Source organism: Chiroxiphia lanceolata, chromosome 6 (genome assembly GCF_009829145.1).
Source record: "Chiroxiphia lanceolata isolate bChiLan1 chromosome 6, bChiLan1.pri, whole genome shotgun sequence".
Classification (NCBI taxonomy): Eukaryota; Metazoa; Chordata; class Aves; order Passeriformes; family Pipridae; genus Chiroxiphia; species Chiroxiphia lanceolata.
The window spans coordinates 55,512,288-55,526,469 of NC_045642.1; the positions used below are offsets into that span (position 1 = coordinate 55,512,288).

Below are 14,182 nucleotides of genomic sequence, written 5' to 3' on the forward strand. Positions count from 1 at the left end.
GGGAGTTGAAGTCCTGCATGGCCACGCTGTGCTATTGCCATGCCTACTGCATGGTCCCTTATGGCTTTGTAGCTGTTGCTTTACCTTGTGAATATAAAAGCCCTTCACTGGAAAACCCTTAAAGACTTAAAGCGAAAACAAGCCCAACAGCAAATCAAACAAATAACCTCGCAGCTGAACAGAGGTGGCTCTGGTCCAATGTGAGAAAATGCTAAAGCATTAGATACTATTAGATGTTCCTGCAAATCAGGCACCTACTTTTTTTACCGCACCCATCTACCGCCTGAGGAATTTCACATGAGCTTGTTGTTTGGATTCCTTAGCATTGCCACTCCTATATTAGACTCCTACTATGACTCTTAAGCTCTTTAAAACTGCACACCCGTTTTGGTAGAGCGAATTGTAAAAGGAAACTGCACCATAACCATTTTCAGTTTCTCTTTTTGTTTCTATTGTTGGAATGAGAGGAAGAGTTGACTTAGAACTAATCTCATAAATGTGTATTTATGATCTGCTGTGTACTCACACTGCATTTCACACTGGTAAGCATATAAAGGAGCATGCTAAAGAGCAAACAGCTGTATATGTGTGTAATTAGATACCCACTAAAAAGATTTCTGCTACAGAAATATTTAAATTCCATTTATTAAACAGTTGTAAGTTGAAAGTGAAGAGATTATCCTGATGCAGCATACAAAGTGGCAGGGAGGGAAGGGGGAAAACTGATGTTAATGAGTAGTCAATGCTTTAAACTGTTTAATATTGTAACTTTCTCAATTTTACTGAATATTGCATCAGCTTAATCCCATTTTCTGAGAATTAATATTTGTTTAATTGGCATTTAACTGCAATACAGTATCCACTCATCTTTAAAATAGCTTTCTTCGAGTCTTTTATGTTACATTTGTCAGTGGCTTGCCTTTTAACCAGCATGCAAACCTATATAAGGATGACTGATTTCTCTTTTCCACTTAATGATTTGTTATGATCAGGAGTTATGTGTCTTCTTAAAAGCTTCTTAACATAGCACTGTCAGCTGATAGACCAGCAACTTGATCTATGTCTATGACAGTCTCTTAAATTTTTTGACTTTAAGTGACTCTTTCTTTGTTTCTTTCTAAATAAGAAATAAACTACTTCATTTCCACTTTTTCATTTGTGACTCTGCAATTTGCTTGTAGTCTTATTCACTTTAGGCATGAAGCTAAACAGACCACTGTTAATTTAGGCCAGTTGCTTGACATATCAAAATAAGTGTCATTCCTTTAATTTCTTACAGCACCCTCAAGGGATAATTCATTTTCAAAACAATAGAATAATTTTTTTTTAATAACAGAAACTCTCTAAGCAGGAAAATGTCTTGAATAAAAATTGTGTATATTTTGAGTAGTAAAAGCACTTCCATTTATTTGTAGAGCAGTGGTAAAAGGTTGAAAATGGGGAGTTGCTCATATAGTGCTGTGAGAACATCAGATTAGAGGCAGTAAAATTACCTCCCACATAAATATGAATTTAAATACTTGAGATTTTGCAAGGTTACATTTACATTACTTCAGGAAATCTAAGTGAAGAGTGAAAATCTAACCACCGCTGACTCCAGAAGTACACTGAAGCCTCTTCTTACAGTGTTTGTGCATAAAATTCCCACTGATACCATGTAGAGAACCGAACAAGTGAAACTAAGCTGATCCTGCCATAACCATTCCGCTTGCTAGGGGAGCAAGCATGAAAAAGAATGAAGCCAGTCAAGTTTGGATATACATTACACCTGCGTTTCTTTAAAGAGAGTTGGTGGAAGGTGTGCACCCTAAGGCCCCAATCCTACAAACTCTTACATGTGTGTTAATTTCACATGGATGATTCATCCCTTTTGAAGTCGATTCACTTCGGTTTGTGTCTGCCAAGTGAGGGCCTGAGATGATACGTACGGTGCAGAACCTTGATTGCTGTGAATCCAGAGCCCTCATGAACTGGGAAGAGTTCAGATGTCTTTATCTGGAACTCAGACTTTGCTCATAGCGCTGAGTGTTGAAGACTGCACTAAATCATGTGTTTTGCTATTAAGATATTAGTATTCATTGGAGTTTTTATGCCCAGTGTTATAAATAATGGAACCTAGCAGAGAGGAGACACTAGAAACGCCTTTTCTCTATTTGTTTTTTTCCTTCAGAGAGGGATGAATAACAGTGATAGTACTATCAAAAGGCTAACTTAAGTAACATATGCAGAATAGCATTGTTTCTATAGCCTGTGTCTGACCATGCTTTGGTAACAGGGCAGTCTAAGAAAAGGGAGAGTCAGGGACAGCTCACAGATGACAGTGCTTATCAGGTGGGGCTAAAGTGGGACATGCAGCCATGTACCAGGTCGTGATGTTGGCCTTCTCTCTACACCTTGACCTTTCATTGTCCAGCAGTTCCTCTGCTCTTGGTTTTGTGCTGTCACCTAAGAACAGGAATTGCATTTGAACCGTTCCCAAGAAGTTCATGGCTCATGACATGACCTGAACTTCAGATCAGCTAAACTGTGACCCTTGTGAGGCTTTTGTAATGCCACAGGAGAGCAGCACTTAAAGAAACAATTTCTAAAGACAAATACCTCTCATGTGCCCACGACATAACAGTATCAGAAAATTCACAGCCAGCCTCTTGAAATATGAATAATGCCCTTGTGGTAGGTACAAGACAGCAGAAGTGGTGCTCTGGTTAGGGCTTAAGTCCCTTCAGAATGTAGATAGCATTTGGGTGCAAGTAGGAACAAGCTGTAGTGCAGCTCACCTCCTGCATAGTTTTCATGTTGAGTGATGGGAATGTGAGAGGTGGTCTGTTTGCTTTCTTGGACAGATCTGCACTTCACAGTCACAGTACTAAATTTAACACTTTTAAGTTGTGCTTTACTATTTGTCCCTATTCTTCCTCTCCCTTACCCTTTCTTTAACAAGCAGTAGCACACAACACTTCCTCTTCTTCCCACTGTACCAAGAAACATGATTTTGAATGACTCCCAGTCATTGGGACGTTGTATTTCTCTTTAGAAATGCTTTATTGTAAGCATTTATTGTTAGTTAACACTGTTAGTTTCAACACTTAAAGATTTATTTTATTTCAAGCCACTTTTTTTTTTTCCTCATTTAAGTTTGCTGAATTAAATAAGCAGGATAAATGCTCCCAAATCTGCCTGTACCAAAGATTTATAGAGTCCCCCTCAGAGTAGTAATGGCTGTGTGGCTTAAGTGGGACTTGAAGTGGTTTCTGGAGGGAATTTTGCTACCGATGAGGAGTAAATTGTTACAACAGGAAGAGAAAACCTGGCTTTTTGCTGGAATTCAGAGATACAGAACCTCACAGGGGAAGCACACTGAGGGAGGATACCACACAACGTTACATGCTTTGCTGCCTTTTATCTTTTAGTGCTGTCCCATAGCACAGCTTTGATTTTAAAAAGTGCTTGTTTCATGCTTCGATTTCTTGTATAAGGTGGGAAATGAGAAATACTTCAGGGCAGTTGTTGGAGAGTAAACAGACACTCCCCATGTTCAGTTCAGTACCCAATGAGAGCTTGAGGGAACTGTTCTACTTTTAATCTATTTTAGGTCAAATTTCATTTCAGCTAATTACTGTTTTGCTTAAGAATTAAAAAACTCATACATGTAGAATTCGTTCTACACCACAGACTGAAAAATAGGAAACCATGCCATTATTTGCTGGCTCAAGGAGATGCTTGTGGATGACTAGCCACGTTGTAAGGGACCCACCTGAGAAAATATTTTAGATAACTGAACAAACTTGAAGCATTTGCTGTTCCAGCAACGCTTTGCTATGAGACAAAGGAAGATACTTTTTTTTTTTGGCTGTCAGTTGAAACAAAGCACAATTTTTAAAAAATCGGTCTGCTAGGTTCAATAACCTGTGTTTGGAATACCAAAATGATTCTTAGAGCATTTGTACAGTTCTTTGGTTACTTTATAAATTAAAGATTTTATGTGAAACATACAAGCTTACATAGGCTTTATATGGATAACTGTAATGTAGCTTCTGACTGAAGATGGAGTTTCTTAAAAGGAGGCAAAGGGATTAGATAAGCAGTTTAATCCAGTTGAAATTAATGGAATAAAAAGGCCCATGGCTATCACCAAGAAAATGCAAGTAATTAAGCAGAAAGTGTATGTGAGCTTATTTTTATTTTTAATTACTACAGATGAGCTTTGAGCTAATGGGTTGGAAAAGCTCATATATTTCCTATTAAATGATAAGCCTACCTCTTTGTTTTGAAGTATTATAGTATAGCAACTTACTTAAATAGGAACTGTGAAACTTTTCCTGATCTACTGGGTCATCATGCTCTTTCTGGAGAAAAAAACCTGTGTTTTGATTTATAAACTAGATCAGTTGTTTCGCAGAGGAGCACTCTGTCACCTCCTTTTCAAACCTAGCTCTAAACCTTTCACTAGGTTACTTATGAAAAACATATTTTTACACATTTTTGCATCTGTTATGTTATTTTCTACCCACAACAGTACTTTTGGAGAGCAGCCTTTCCCATAGAGTTTCTCAAGCATCTTACTAAGGTGTAGGTGTTGGCTATTTGTCCCTTTATTTCAAAGGAAAGGACAATGAAGACCTCCTAAAATCTCCAGGTAGAAATAAATAATAAAGGCATTGGGAAGAGAGGATTAGGAACAGGTGTGCTTTTGATGGCAGTTCATAAGAATACTTACCATCATTTTGAAGCCCCAAAATCCTGATTAGCTTCCCCATTAACCTAGCTTATCTGCAAGAAACACCTTTTATTTAAGACTGATATATATGGCCATTGCATTCTTTAAAATACAGGAACAATGCTATGTAGTAAGTAATCTCACTGTTTGCATGTATTTCAATCACTAATATTTCTGCTGTTAAATTAAACTAGCACTAAGGTAAAGATACTAAGAATTCTTGGAAGAGGAGAGTATGCATCCATTTCCTTTTTAGAGCTGAAATTAACACTTCTTTGAGTGTTAATTCATTCATATGAATGAATTTTTAAAAGGGAGGGTAGCTCTGTTTACTGCATCTGTCATCTTGGAGAAGATTCATTGATTCTGTGATTGTGGGAAATCTGATATAAGAACTTTCACTGACTCTTTGTGTATATGACAATGCTGGATTTAGGGGAAAAAACCTACAGGTCAAGACACTCTCTGTTTTTTCTATTCCTCTCATAAAGGCACATACAAGTGATTAATTTGTTACGGGAAACGGGAGCACACCTTTCAAGCCAGGACTTGGAGAATATTGGAACAATACTCTGCAGGTAAATGTGATACAAGGTGAGGTGGCCCTAAAATTGGGGTGGAGGGGGATGGTTTTTCAGAAAAGACTCCAGAATGAAGAACTTTGGAGAAGCACTTGGGTCCCTGGCACATGAGGTGGCTATTTTGGTGCTAGACAAATAATAAGGAAACAAGTGAAGTGATGAAATTAAGAATCAACTCCATGTCAAAGCACCAGTAACTCAAGAGACCTCCAAAGTAGACGGTATTGTGGAGATCAGTGACCTGGAAGCACATACACCCCATTTTTTCCCAAGGTGTTTTACTGAGGAAGGGTGAGAAAGAAGCTGTTCAAGATGTGACTTAATAACATCTCTATTTAAAAATAAAGCTGCACACTGTGTGTCATTTTTATTGTCCTAAAATCCACTTTTCAGTTATATGGAAGTGGCTTCTATTCTAACTAGTATATAATAATGTTCTTAAAAATAACTAAATCAAATGGACAGATAGATTTAATCCCAAAACTTGTGAACAACTGCTCAGTGTCACTATATTTAATTTTAGGAGGATATAATTCTCTGTCAAAGTTGCTTTTAATATATAACAATGTGGATATATATTATGAAACCAAATAGATACTAGATTTAATTTTTTCCAGTACTTGTCCTGAATTACAAATTACTCTGAAAATCATGAGAAACTTTCATATATTTCCTAAAATACAGTTTTTACTTCATTTCTTCTTTCTGTTTTTGAAAAAAAAAAACCAAAACACCTAAGTACTGGCCTTTGAATCAGGACTTGGCAGGAAACCATGAAATTTGCAGGGACCAGCCAGTGCTGTATAATGTCTACAAAACAAGGTCAAAGTGAAGCTTATGTGCATTCTGTGTAGAGACTGGACTCTATCCTTTGAGTAATTCTGAAATTAAGTAACAGTAGCTGGAGTGTTTCCATTGTCATAACATGCTCAGAGGAGACTGAGTAATAGGGCTTTTACCAGGAAGTTAAAATATGCACTTCCCAGGGCACTGCAAGTGATAGGACAGAACTAAACCCTTGGTCTGTGTAGTTTCCATCTGCCAAAAGGCGAGAGGAGTGGTTCAGGGAATGACGTTCCTCTGCAAATAAATTGGCCCCTTACTTAGCCCTGGTGCCACATATGCAGAACCAGTTTGGCTAGCTGACCTGTCAGTAATATATCCCAAAAGAAAAAAAAAAAGAAAGAGGATGTTTTAAACAAAATGTGGTTCTGATGCAGTTTGTTACAGCTTTTTAGGGAACATTGTACACCTGCATCTGTATTGCACAATCTCCTGTTGTTCAAAGCTGACATTTTGATAATCAGCAGTTCAGATATTTTTGAACTTGCATTGGTGGTAGTAATTTTAGTATAAAACAATGTAAATCTTCCAAACAGGAAGTGGGAGTGCACATGTGCAGAGGCTGACTGAGGACTCAGCACAGAGTGCTGTACTCGGGATGAGAGGGGAAGAGGCTCTTGCACATTGGTGTGGGTCAGGAACCAGGGCTGGTGGCTCTCTCCCAATTGGCAGCTGGAGTGGCCATGGCCAGAGGTGTGTCCATGGACAGGCATCACCATGTGGCCTTTACCAGGAGCACAGCCAGGCAGCGGTCAGGCTTAGAGACGGCCTGTGAACAGTGTCTCTTCCCTACACTGCTTCTGCAGAGCTTAAGTGCTTCCTTTGCTCTTGCTGTTTTAGAGGGCCCGGCACAGTCACTTCCACCAAAGTGGACTTTTTCCACAGAGCATTATTTAGATGCCTAAAAGTTATTAAATCTGAGGTACTGGTGTTTGTCCTTTTGACAAAATGTCTCTGGTACTTCTTCTACAGTATCCTCAGATGACCTTACTGATATGCTCATTTCTCCAGCATGCTTGGGCTCACTTCTCCTACTTCTTACCTCCTCCTTTTACAACCTTTCTTTGCAGGCACTGGCACCTTCATGGCACTCAACTTGTTCACCTGGTCAAGCTAGTTAAAGAACAAGCTATTTATAACATCTTCCCTTTGTCTGATTTGAACTATTTTTCTACATCTCATCTATCTTGTAACGTGCCTTAAGCTGCAATTTTTACCAACCTGAATTTGTCACCAAGGCAGGATTTCAACTTCTTGGGGCTTAGGAGGAAAAAGCTGCTTGTTCTCTGATAAGCTCTTGGTTCCTGCACTTAGCTAACTTAACTTTTTCTCCTTACAGTTCTGTCTGAAGCAGAAATTATAAATATGTTTTTCCCCTTTGCTACTTAGCAATCCTCAAACAAACTGACTTTCACAAAAGACCATGAACAGTGATTTTTGTGTTCTAATACTGTCTCCTCAGCTCTCTTCTGTTTAGACTCATTATTTTATCATAGAATAGAATAGTTCAGTTGGAAGATTATGGAGATAAAAATAAATGTGTTCCTTTGGCATTGGCAATGTTTGAGAAGAAAAGGAGTACCAGCCAGAACTGAGAGTTGGACAGTATCAGTGGGAACTCTTGTGTAGGAAGTGGAGATGTACATAGGTGCAGCCAACATGATCTAGTTATTAAATCTTCCATAGTTTCATTTGCTGGTGTCTTTTTTTTAAGTGAGAGGTGGTAGTCTGGCTTTGGAATCACTTTGTTGATATTTGGTATCTGGTTCATGGCTTTGTTTTGAAATGAGATCTCAATGTTAGTAATCTGTTAAAAATGTCAGAATATCTTCTCATATTGCAGTAGTATTGTCATCTGTCTGCAAACCCAAACCATGATGACATAAATTGGAACACTCAGGCTTATTCTGAAAGCTTGTGGAGTTCTGGAGTTGGTAAACAGTTGATTTGTGTTTGGTTTTTTAAAGGAAAAAAATTTGTATAGAATTGAGATACTCTGTTTAAGTCTGTAGTTTACAAAATTAAACAGGGGCATATAGCCAAACCAGCTTTTTCTTTCATATTCTCAGATTTCATAAAATGATATTATATACAAGGATGCAGCCTTTCAAAATCAGCACCTTTCAGAATAAGATACTTCTTCAATTTGACATAGACTTGAGGGTTAATGCTGGAGAAGGAAGGATAAATATGTCTTGGCAGGAATTAGGACCGAGCCTCATGCCTGCTGTCTTTCAAAGAGGTCTGTCTGTCTCAGCTGAGATAGATGTGGAGACACTAGCTAAGAGCAGCACTCACAAATTAGTTCAGGATGCAAGACGCTCTTTGCACTGGACTTTTAACTTCTTTTTTGAGGATTTTCGTCTTAAAAAAAAAAAAAAAAAAAAGAAGTAGATAAAAGATTCTCTCTTCTGCCAGGGTGATGATACACCTGAAAAAAAGGAAGTCTTTCCTGATCACTTTATATAGACACTGAAAAAGGAGAATTGGTAGCATTGCTGAAAAAGCACAGCTTTGTGTCCCTGGGAAAGATGAAATCCTAGTACCTGAGGAGGCAGGAGGGAACCCCAAGGTGTCATTTCACAGTATTTATTACTTCCCAAATCTAGGACTGCATTGGCTCTTGTCCTTATAAACCCTCTGAGACCTGACCAGCTTCACTCCTGGTACCTTGGCAGTAACAGAGCACGGGTTAAACTGCATCTTGATGCTGGTGGGGTGTGAGACACAGAATCAGAGAGCATAATTGCACTGTCACTGTTCTTGATATCTTAGCTCTGTCATCATCATGGCTACATTAGCCCTACTGAAATTGTGAAATGGATACATAATAATTTCTTTTCTGAGTGCAGGAGTATTGATAAGGCAGCATGCCTAGGATTATCTGCTGTAAAAAGTATCAGTCAGAGTTTAGTAAAATATGTTAGGTAGTTCTTTATCACAAAGCAGGTTTTAAACATCCTGGTAAGTGTATATTGAAGCTATCTTTAGTCCATTTCGTGATATAAAAGTGATGGACTGGCTGCTTAGAGGTTGCATTTGTAGTTGGAATGGTGCCTATAGTGTAAATTGAGAAGTCCTCTGTATATATTTGAGTATATGAAGTACATTTACAGTGTGTAAAGGAAGTACAGATGTGTATGCCTTGACTATGGAAATCTGGAACTGGAGAAAATGTTTTGTGGTGATTATCAATTGGGTAAATAGTAGGTATCTTCTATTTAGAGTGGTATTTAAATTTTCTCACAAGCTACATCACCTTGTGTTCTCTGGGTCACATAGAATACAGTTCTCACTTGATCAGTAAATGGCTGCTGCAAAATTGAAGATACTTCTGTGTATTTGGAGTGCTCTAATGTCATGGAAGGAGACCACTTCACAGGTTTGACCTATGGCAGTGGGGGTTAAATTGCTCTTTCTGAACGGGTGCTATTAGGCAGTTAATTTTCAAGTAAGTGCAGCAGTCCTTGTTTGTTGCTTACACTGGTGCTAGCTGAATTGCCCTCAGTATGTAGGTTGGTAATATTTCTGAAAGTGCTGGTCTTTGCCCAAAGTGGTTTCCACTTTGCATGTGACTGAATGATGAGATTCTGTTTGGCAAATACAGGGCTTTTCTGTCCGGTGTTGGTGATGCTTGTAACTCTCTAGTTAGGCTGTTTGTTTTTTGTTAGTTCCTTAATCTGTGACCTTACAGTGTTAACAGCAAGAGACTAGTTTTTGTAACTAAGATAATTCATGTACTCCAGAAGTGGCTGCTAAGCAATTTCTTTGCTTTACTAATGCTTACACTTTTTCTTTATTAATACTCATGTCTTTCCTGCAGTTTCCTTACTGACCTCCCACTGAGCTTCCTGTTGGACCTCCTTTGCCTTCTTCTGTTTCCTTATTGCTTCTGAGGCCCCTTTTTTTTGTGATGGCAGTTTTCATTAATTATTTAATGATCCTTTCCTTCATGATGGCAGACTGAAGCACTGTTAAACCTCTTAATACCCCACTACCACTTCCCTGTCCCCCAAAGGCCCCAGTTGTAGGTCATCTGGGGGGTTGCATAGAGGAACACAGCAAAAGCCTCTCTCTGACTTTCTCCTCAGACTGCTGCAATTAGAGGCTTCCACTCCCTTGAAAACATATTTCCAGGTACTTAAGAGATTTAATCAACAAGAGAAGTGATTTCAACCTAGCAGAGAAGTGAATGTTGCAGCCCTGCTTTCATGGTTTCTTCCATGAGTTGACCTGACTGTCTGCCCCTTGCATCTTTGAGCTGTCTCCACTCTTCACCGGCTCTGCCTGGCTTGGTTATTATACTCAAGGAGCCCATCACCACCTCCATCCCTGATGCCAGCACAATGCCTTTCAGCCCCAGCGAGGACTGTTTAAGGCAGCAAACTCTGAACTTAATAAGGGTGGGGAGGGCTCCCCCTCTCTTAATGAGATTCAACCTCACTTGATGATTATCAGCATGGTTCTGCTGAAACAATCTGCAAGCTCACAGCAGAGGTGAGGTCTGAAGCCTCACAGATGCAGGTATCCTGAGGAGACTGGAGGTTGTCCTCCCAGCCTTCCCATCAGTTCAGGCTGTTTGCAGGCTTGGTACAGACTGTCATGCTTTTGCATATGTACAGGCCTTTTACCAAAATGAAAGTTAAAAATGAACCTTAAGTATTATGGATTAGTCTACCAGGAGATGTGCGAAGAAATAACCTGGTGTACAATCCTCTGAAAACTTTAACTTGCTTATTTTATGTGATTCATTTTGATCCTTTCTTTTGTGTGTTACATGTGGAAGATAGAGGTCATCCTTAAAATGTCTTTTTTTTTGCTTGCTGCCCATTTAAACCTTACAAATTATCTTGTAAAACTCAAAACATATAGCTGTGTTACTATCCAGATGATATCACATAAATGTGCTGTCATAACTTCTGATAGCAAACGTAGTTATGCAAACTTGTGAAGGGGGTTTTTTAGTGGTTTTAAGTAAGTCCTGTGGATTGGTGGCCCATCTGCTTGTGCTTTCACTTACTCAGCTGCATCTTGATTTAGCTGTTGCCCTCCCCCCAACTCATTTCATGAGATAAATATTGTGTTGTGAAATATGAAACTGCATGACTTTTTTTTCCCCTTTGGTCATAGTCACACCCACTGTGTGAAACTAGCCTGTTGTAAGTACTTATAGCACAGCCCTATTAATTTAAGGAACTGATTCATCAAGCTGTGTTGCTTGCTCAGCTATTCAAAACTGTTGTAATAGTGTTCCTTACCTCTCTACCCTGGCAGCCATGTTGAGCCTGTTCTGGTTCAGCATTTGCCTGCTGAGCCAATCGACAGGACCCAGGAGCTCACTGAAATGGAAAGATTTAGAACCAATATTAATTATTCTTTTTCCAGCCTTGCAGCTACAGGCGATGTGGATGGGTTGTATGCCTGGTACCTAGCTGGTGCAGACCTGGAGCAAACTGGTTATGATGGCAGGAATCCCTTACAAGTAGTAAGTTGTGCTGTACTCCGTATGGCTTGCTAGCTGAGTGAGTGATAAAGTGCACTGTTGGATGATATTCATTTAGGAAAAGTAAATGTTGCTTTGTGGATTATAAACTGGATTAGAATTTGTTACAAACTCAAATCTGGTGCTCTTGTGAAGCAATAAATAGTTGGAGCCAGAATTTTTCTCATCAATGTCAGAGGAATTAAAATTTAAATTGGATTTTAATTATTTTGTGGTAACATATTCTTACTTCCCACAAGTAAGTATTTGCATGTCCTGGTGCACAGGATGGCAAGACTTAATTCATGTCTCTACTTACAGGCAGAGGCTACAGGACAGAAGGAGGTTCTTGACTTCCTTAGACAAAAGCACTGAAGAAGGTAAGATCTAGTTCTCAAGTACTGGAGTTCTGAAATGTACAGATCAACATACACACATATGAAGAGGGATTTTGTCTAGTTCACCCTGGGACATCTTGGTTCAGCTGCAGTCCCTGCCTTGGTTTCTGATAGGACTCTGAGTACTTTAATCCTTCCTTGTAGAGTGGGGCTAATGTTTATTCCTCTTCCTGCCTGAACTTGGAATGGTGTTTTTGTGCATTCCACAGCATGGTTCTGAACTTGATTCTGAACTGAATATGGTTGGGAATGCAAAAAATACCAAAATAAAACCACTGAGGGCAACAATGTGTTGTCCCTTTGGCCTGTTGCAATAAATTGCCCCTCTGTCTTGCTTGCACTAGAGAGGAAATGCCTTTTACCAGACATGATGCCAGGCCTGGATCTCTGCTGTACCCCCAGTGCAGGAGCGTTCCCTTCCCCAGTACAGCTGCAAGGAGATCACAGCTCTGGGTGCAGGATAGGGCAGTGCCATGGTCTCCCTCTTGCTCAGACCTTGGATGCAGCTGCCTGGTTGTCCCTGACATGGACTCGGTGCATGGAATCTCTTTTGTGCTGCTCTCATCCAAGGTGTGTTTCCCTGGACGTGTCCATGTGAGGCTGGTGTGTGCCTTGTGTTCAGAGCATCAGATCTGACAAATATCTCTAAGGGACCTTGTTTGGGTATTTGACCTTCTCCAGTGCTGTGCCATAACTGGAAGCATTTAAAACACTCGCCTTTCATTTCTCAGAGCTCCTTTCTGATGCAATACATTTTTGATTTAGATATCTCTTCTCCAATATATTGGCAAGTCTAGTCCAAATTTAAATATTGGGATGAGATGATATCCTTTATTTATTAAAGTTAACACAAAATATAGTTAAAGGTTTTGCTGCATGAGTGGCTATCTGGCCAATCTTGTGTCCCCCTTGAGAGATGTTAGTGGGGACTGCACTTGGAACAACAGCAGTTTTGATTCACTGTGTACTGGGCTACATGAACATGGGACACAGTTTTTTTTGCTTTCCTTTGAATTTCTGATGTTTTCTTTGGTTTCAGCTGATATAGAGGAATTAGATATAATCACAGTCTCAAGTTTTCCAGTGTTCAGGATGACGATGCCAAAAATACCTTCAGAATATGAGTTATATTGCAAAGGGACTTCCATTTTCAGTGGAATAGATCTGCAAAAATTACTTTTCTTTTGTAAGTAGGGAGTGAACGTGTTAAATCCTCAACTCTTTCATGGATCACCTCATAATTCCTTTGGACTGAGCCACTAGCAGTGTAGGCGGACTGAAGGAAGTCTTCAGTACCGCGTGAGAACTGGCTTGGCAGGCTACAAGGTAATCTGTTCTCAGGAAGGTTCTGGATACTGCCTAATTCTAAACATCCATTTTCTCTTTCTCCAGAGGCTGCAGAAGATGTTCAGTCATCATCAGAAATACCAACTTGAACCATTCATGGTGTTAAGTCCTAATGGAAGAAAAAGAGGAAAGGAACAATGGTAGCTGTGCTTGGGGCATACAGGCAAGCTAGAGCTTAGAATGGTTCTTTATTTAGAATCACATTGTTTTGCTAAAAGTTATTTGCTGCTTTATCTTTTAATCACTTTTTTTGAAAAGAAATTCTTTTAAACAAGTGACACTGGAATATATTGTCATTCCTGTACAAGTTCTGTTTTTAAAGAGGCCTTTTGAATATTCTTATGTTAGCTCACTAACAGTATTGCAGGCATAGCAAATGGAAATGCAGTGGTGAATTCATACCAAGAAAAAACAGTGGATTGTGCATTTCTGGGTTACAACTAATAAAATCTCTGAGGAACAATGTTGATTTCACTTGGTCTGGTTTTTTGCAATGACTTGTATCACTTCAGTTGCAATTACAGCAATTGTGAGTGTCAGTGCAAACAATTGAATCAGTCATGGGCATCTGCCTGCAGTTGTGTACTAATCTTCACCAATGTGTCACTATAAAACCTCACTTGAAATGAGTAGGAGGCAGATGCCATAAAGCATGTTTGTGGGACTGCCTAAGTGAATTGATTGTTTTATTTCTAATAGCATCTTTCCCACATCCTGACCGGAATATAATCAAGATTGCTACATGCTGGACACAAAATTCTTTGGACTGTAAATGTGATCTCAGTATTAACAGACCCCAAGTTTAAAGTCTGAA

The 14,182-nt window shown here is 39.3% G+C and overlaps 1 protein-coding gene across 2 annotated transcripts in view; it reads left to right on the forward strand.

Moving 5' to 3' along the window:
• ASPG (asparaginase) overlaps nt 1-13,842 on the forward strand; it is a 47,226-nt gene extending 33,384 nt beyond the window's left edge. For both annotated transcript variants that reach the window (XM_032691261.1, XM_032691262.1), the window contains exons 13-16: nt 5,209-5,295; nt 11,527-11,626; nt 11,945-12,003; nt 13,414-13,842. In XM_032691261.1, the coding sequence (XP_032547152.1) occupies nt 5,209-5,295; nt 11,527-11,626; nt 11,945-11,998 (241 nt within the window). In that variant the 3' untranslated portion in view covers nt 11,999-12,003; nt 13,414-13,842. The remainder of the gene's footprint in view (nt 1-5,208; nt 5,296-11,526; nt 11,627-11,944; nt 12,004-13,413) is intronic.
• The last annotated feature ends 340 nt before the right edge of the window (nt 13,843-14,182 follow it).